The following is a 6,050-nucleotide window of genomic DNA, read 5'->3' on the forward strand; positions in this document are numbered from 1 at the left end:
GCAGCACCTTACAGTGTTATCAGTGTTATGGCCAGTGATGCACCTGCTAGCTTTCAGGGAGCATCACATGTGTTGTTTCTGTGAGCAAGGACTCTCACTAAGCCTGTTTTACTCAATCTGTGAAGCAGAGGAGCTGCCTTCCCCACAGGAGGGCTGTGGCTATTGCAGTGAATACTGCATTCAGAAGCAGTGGCAGGAGAAAACCGCGATGGGTGAACTTACTAGCACATAAAACACCAGGATGCTTACTACTCTCGGTTGTTGATGTTGTATTTGAATAGGAATAAGGAAATTGACTCCCATTTTGCTGAAATAGAATTGAGATGCAGAAGGACTTATCAGCTAAGAAGAGCAAAATCAGTTTTATGCTAATAGCTAAGTTGTAAAAAAAAAAAAAAAAAGGCATCTAATGCTGCCTAGGGAACACGATGGAATTTAGGAGAACGGATACCATTGCAGACTAGCAGCATGCCTGATTGCACTTGAGTTGAATCACTGTGAAGCAGCTTCATGTTTTGTTGTACCGTTTTATGGCTGAATGAAGAATAGGCATGGGGTTGTGTACAGTATTTCTGCATAAAAGGAAAATATTATAGAGCTGGCATGTAATTTTTTATTTTTTAAGAAGAATTTAATACAGGTATGTACTCTTTCTACTATAGCACCTAGTCTGCATATATTTTCTGTCTTTTCTTTGTTTCTCCTCATTATTTTCATTCTCCATGTACCTCCCACTGTTCTAGCTAATGTAATGCATTGATTTGTAACTGCTTTATTTTCTAATTCTACAATGTTCTTACTATCAAAGCTCTCGGACTTTGATTCAACACTTTATTAAAATGCTTTCACTTGCAATGTTATGATGTTGGTAAGTTCACACTGTAAGTTTAATGAAATACCTTTGTCAGAAAATAAATGTGCAGGAGTCACCCCAGTTCTTTAAGTCAGATTTTATTTTAAACAGAGTTGGAGCATTTTAAAGACAATGTCGACACAATATTAAAAAAACCAAATGGAATTATTTACAGATTTGAACCAATAGTGAAGATGTGGTACATTTTGGTTGTATTGTTCAATACTTTTTCTAGTTCATGATAGGATTAGTAATAAATTGAGCTTTACAGATGGTTATGCATTTCTGGGTCTTGATTAATCTTTCAAGATGAACACCCTGCAGCTTTGCTTTGAAGAGACAGTTTTGCTTAAAATATATGCTTGATTCTGTTTCACATCTATACTCATATATAAGAATACTATCTTCTTTCCCCAAAACCCATAGCCTAACAAAGAGTAACCATTTAATACCCTTATGAATATCACAGTAGATTCAATAGAAGGCATCTTTAAATAATAAGATAGTAATATTTACCACCTTCAATTGTCAGAGATGAGCACTTAAAACAGTGTTTTTACTGTAAAAGTGTGCCTATTTCTCATTTTATAGAAGGAAAGAGGAAGAGTTATTTGAAGCTCAAATAGATGCTAGAGAGTGTTCATTGACCCTTCCTTTTACTTTCTTTAAAGCATTTAGACTGATCTCCCATGTTACTTTTGTATGAGCAGTCGTTTTTCTCCCACTGATAAAACTGAATGTTTTATTTGTAGTTTAGACCAAATGTAAAACCACGTGTCTCTAAAATGAAGGGACTAATACGTGTTTTTGATGGGCATATATGGTAAAATAAATCTGAAACACAAGCATTTAAATCCCATGGAAAAGTAAAGTCCATTTGCTTGTTCAGTCCTCACATCTTTCAAAACATTCAGTCATCTGCTTAATTGGCATCCTGGCAATTTTTAAAGTAACATTTCTTCATAATGCATTGTGACACAAAGGGTTAATGTCTGTTTCAGACTCTTAATAATGACATTACCCCTTAGCTTTCAGTAGTTCTAGTGCCTCAAAAGCTTTTTTTGGCAAACACTATTTGACTGCATGGTAAGGTGTAAAAAGCCTATCCTAACTATAAAGGTTTAGTCATAATTCAGAATGAATGATAAATACAAATTGGAGATGTTTGTATTCTGAATTATGCTGTCAGTGCTGATATAAACTAAAAATAGTCACCCTTTTTTAGTATGTTATACATTTATTTACTAAATGGTACAATATCGGAATAATAAAATAGAAATTAAGGGTACTGATTCATATCAGTGTTCTAAAATTCTGATTCTTACAATGTAAACGGTCTATATACAAGTAAAAATGTCTAGAGAAAATACTACTCAGACTAAAAGTTGTTGGAGAGTGTATTATAGTGAGCTGAGATGAAATATCGGCTGTGCATCATCTTCATGCTGCTTGTGTTACACTGAAAAGCTTGTTATGAAAACAGATGTTGTTAACCTTCACTTTGAGAGATTTCACTCAGAGGTGTAAAAAAAAAAAAAAGCATTCACAGAAAACAGTTTCATTTTCTATTTTCTTTTTGCTCATAGTTGGTGGTATTTGTACCCATATAAGTGTTTTCTTCTTGACTATTTGTCTGATCCTGCAGCGAAGTCATAATGCTGTGCTGATATCATTGGTGTGTTGCTGTGAAAATGCTTGTGACGTCACACACATAGTGCTGGGACTTCAGAACGGAATCAAGGAGAAGGAAATGAATGCTACTTTAAAACATCATTAATAATTAACAGAAGTGTCAATGAGCTCTGTGAATATTGCAAGTAACTTGGTTGATTTAAGTGAAATATGTTTTAAATCTTTTCCTAGTGTGAAAATCTGTTCTTAAAATTTTGTATTTAAAAGTAGTCCTGGGTCTAAGGATATGATGTATTTTATGATGTATGGTTTATTTTGACTCTTGAGACCATTATGGCAAACTGGATATCTTTGAACTAGAACAAAACTCTCTGAAGCATCAAAATTCTTTGGCGCTTAATCACATTTTTGTAAAGACTCTATTGTATTTCCCACAGAATTCATTAAAGTTGGGGTTCTGAAGTAGAGGTGCTTGTTTTTTGATAGAAAATTAAAGTAAATGTTTAGAAGGATATTGACTGGTTTAACTCACCAGTAAATGGAATCAAAAGCAAGTTTATTGTGATTTCAAAATAAATAGGTATTTTGTGAATTATTATGTATATAGGGATGTGGAGAAAATGTTTTCAACTTTGGAGCCATGATAAAGCTGGCTTCCTCAGCAGTCTTGGGAATTATCACCTACAATATATTAGTATTTAGCTTTTGGTTCTGGGCTCCATTTATTGTCCAAAATGACTACAAACTCATAAAAGGAAAACAAATACTTCCACCTGGAACTTCCTGCCCAGCCACAACTCCTGAGGCCTAACACCTGGAGTCTTCCTCCCTCAGGTACTGCTGCAGGAGACTCTCTCTTCCTGCAGCTTCTCTCTGCAGTCCCCCCTTGACCGAGCCACTTGCTGGCTTTTCTAATCACTTACTGCCTTTCCAGCTGGGTCTGATAATTGACCAGGGCTGGGTGGCCCCTGACCCATAAAGTGGCAAGCTACCTTGTTACAAGGGCCAAATCCTGATGTGTACTAAACACCTCCAGTTTTCATTGACATCAAGGGGAGTTGCGGGTTGGGTGTGTGTGTTTGTGTGTATGTGTGTGTAAATGTAACACATAATGCTGTGTTGTAACATAACTGTTTTCTCTCAGCATGAGTTAGGGTGTGATCATGGCATTTTCTCAAGGATCAATGCACCAAGTGAATGTCACAGGCCAACTTAAATAAGAGCCATAATACCAACCCCTTAGCATCATGTATTCTGTATGTTCCACGTGTTTAACAGAACTATTATTTTAGAAGTTTTTTAGAAAATATTTAACACATAGGGGACTTTTTTTATATCATTCTACCTGTAAACAGGTTCCCCTAGTCTGTTTCACAATCGGGGGCTTTGGAAGGTGGGGAGAGAATGAGAATATAACAAATATATTTTAAGACCTCTACAAATTACCTAAAATGCATTTTTGTATCAATTGAAAATGTCACAAATGTAAACCCTCATACCTTCAGACCTTCCATGGATAGATATCATGGCGCTACATGTCTCTTGAAAGCTGAGAATCAAATCTTTCAAACGGTATGGAGGATATTCCATTTTAAATCTGTCACTGCTCCAGATCTGAATATTGCTTATCCTGAGCCTCAGGCCAATGTCATTCGGAGGTTGAAATTGTGTATTTAGGGGGAAAGAATGGGGATTATTGGTTGCTGAGTAATGGGAAAAAATAGTGGTTATTTAAACCTGCTCAAGGGTTTGGAGTGTTTGAGTAACTCTCAGAGATATAGCTTAGTGGTCAGAATGGAGGTGAGGCCATGAAAAGCCCATGATAAATGAAATTTTGTAGATGTGCTTTCAGTTTATTACATGGCTATCCTCTCTGCATTTGTGGTATATGCAATACAATGTCAATTTATAACTTATGCCTTATGGGCCTGATACTGAAGTCCTTATGGGAGAGAAATCGTACAGAAGGCAATGGGAGTTTGCCAAAATAAGAATTGAATCAAGATTCACCCATAAATATGATATATTGATATTCTATTTATCTGATCATTTAGAATAAAAAATTTATATTTATTTTTATTGTAACATTGCACAAAACAATGAAGAATTTTATACACTCACAATGTTGTCTATAAATTAAAAATCCACAATATCTACTGTAATCTGATAACATTAATTTGAATTCTACTAAACTAGTACTTATAATTATTAATATGGCTTGATAGATTTACTTTTCTCTAAATACTTCTATTGTATAGAACTTTACATAGGAATAGTCTTTTTTTTTTTTTTTTTTTAAAGGATCCATACTAAATCTTACTAGCTTGTGAAAAGAAATAAATGTTAAATAAAATAGGTTTATGTATAATATGCATCCAATTGTAAAAGATGAAACATACCTTGTGGCTGATATTAGTTTTTGTATCACCACTGTGTATGTTGATTATTTGATTCCTTCTCCCTCCCTCCCGCCCCCTGTATTCTGGATTTTTGTTAGGGATAACTGAAATGGGTTGAGGCCCAGTCAGACACACGTAGGAATTTTTTAAAGCTAGTTTAATACAGTAATATGGTTAACCATCAGATAACACTGATGCTATGTGCCAACCAACCCCTCTTACTTTAAAAATCTTGTGTACATTTACAGTATATTTGGATAGAGTATATTAAGCCACTTACTCATTACTAAGGAAAAATGGATATTATTAAAATTAAAAATCTTACACTTAGGAAGAAATATAGTTGTATCATATTTCTTAAAGCATTTATTCTGATCTGTAGCTTTAGTTAAGATCACTGTCACAGTGCCCTAAGGAACAATTTGCTTAACTATGATTTTCTATTTTTAGTTATTAATTCTGTATTGGACAATTAGTTCTGTGGAGAAAAATACAGGAGATATGCCTGCATCCTTAACAATTAAGCCTTGGTTATTCATCTACATGTGTGGACCACTTACTAGAGTCAAAATTGGGGGGATACATAATCTCTTTTCATTGACAAATGCATATAGTATCATGAAGTAGCACGTAACTGTAGGAAAAATAGTAGTACTGCATCTGAAAAGATTATTGCAAAATAAAATGTTTATAAAACTCAGATATTCTCTTTACAGTAACCGGCAAAATTGTCATGAAAATATACCAGCCATCCACACCCTCTATTTGTCCGTGGTGATAAAGGAAAATGAAATTTTATTTCCTGTACAAAAGAAATGCCCCACATGGCTGGGAAATTATAGAAGGCCTTTCTTTATAGATAGTTTGAAAAATATATTCCTATATACTGTTAAGTAGCTCAAATGTAAGAGACCCACTTGCTGTAGTCACTAATCCACAATGTTAAATGATATGCTGTATGGCCAAATTCTGATCTAAGCCACACTGGTGTAAATAAAGTTAGTCAACATAGTTACATCAATACTTTAGTCACTCCACTTTATTACCAGTTACTGTGTTGTGTTAGTGTAACTGAGTTCAAAATCTAGCCCATAGCGTATAAAGTACATGAATACCAAGTTGCTAAGAAGTGTCTTGCAATATAGCTCTGCTATATACTCTGTAGA

The 6,050-nt window shown here is 34.6% G+C and overlaps 1 protein-coding gene across 4 annotated transcripts in view; it reads left to right on the top strand.

The window, feature by feature from the left end:
- The window catches only part of LOC137158193 (protein unc-13 homolog A-like), a 95,815-nt gene extending 90,060 nt beyond the window's left edge, over positions 1-5,755 (top strand). For 3 of the 4 annotated variants that reach the window (XM_067555864.1, XM_067555867.1, XM_067555868.1), the window contains one exon: positions 2,499-2,947. In XM_067555864.1, the coding sequence (XP_067411965.1) occupies positions 2,499-2,630 (132 nt within the window). In that variant the 3' untranslated portion in view covers positions 2,631-2,947. Of the gene's footprint in view, positions 1-2,498; positions 2,948-5,600 lie in introns of those variants that run through there. The other variant, XM_067555869.1, reaches the window with a different exon arrangement.
- Positions 5,756-6,050: the final 295 nt, after the last annotated feature.

Source organism: Emydura macquarii, unplaced genomic scaffold (assembly GCF_026122565.2).
Source record: "Emydura macquarii macquarii isolate MOO-44397 ecotype Brisbane River unplaced genomic scaffold, CSIRO-AGI_Emac_v2 contig_1644, whole genome shotgun sequence".
Classification (NCBI taxonomy): domain Eukaryota; kingdom Metazoa; phylum Chordata; order Testudines; family Chelidae; genus Emydura; species Emydura macquarii.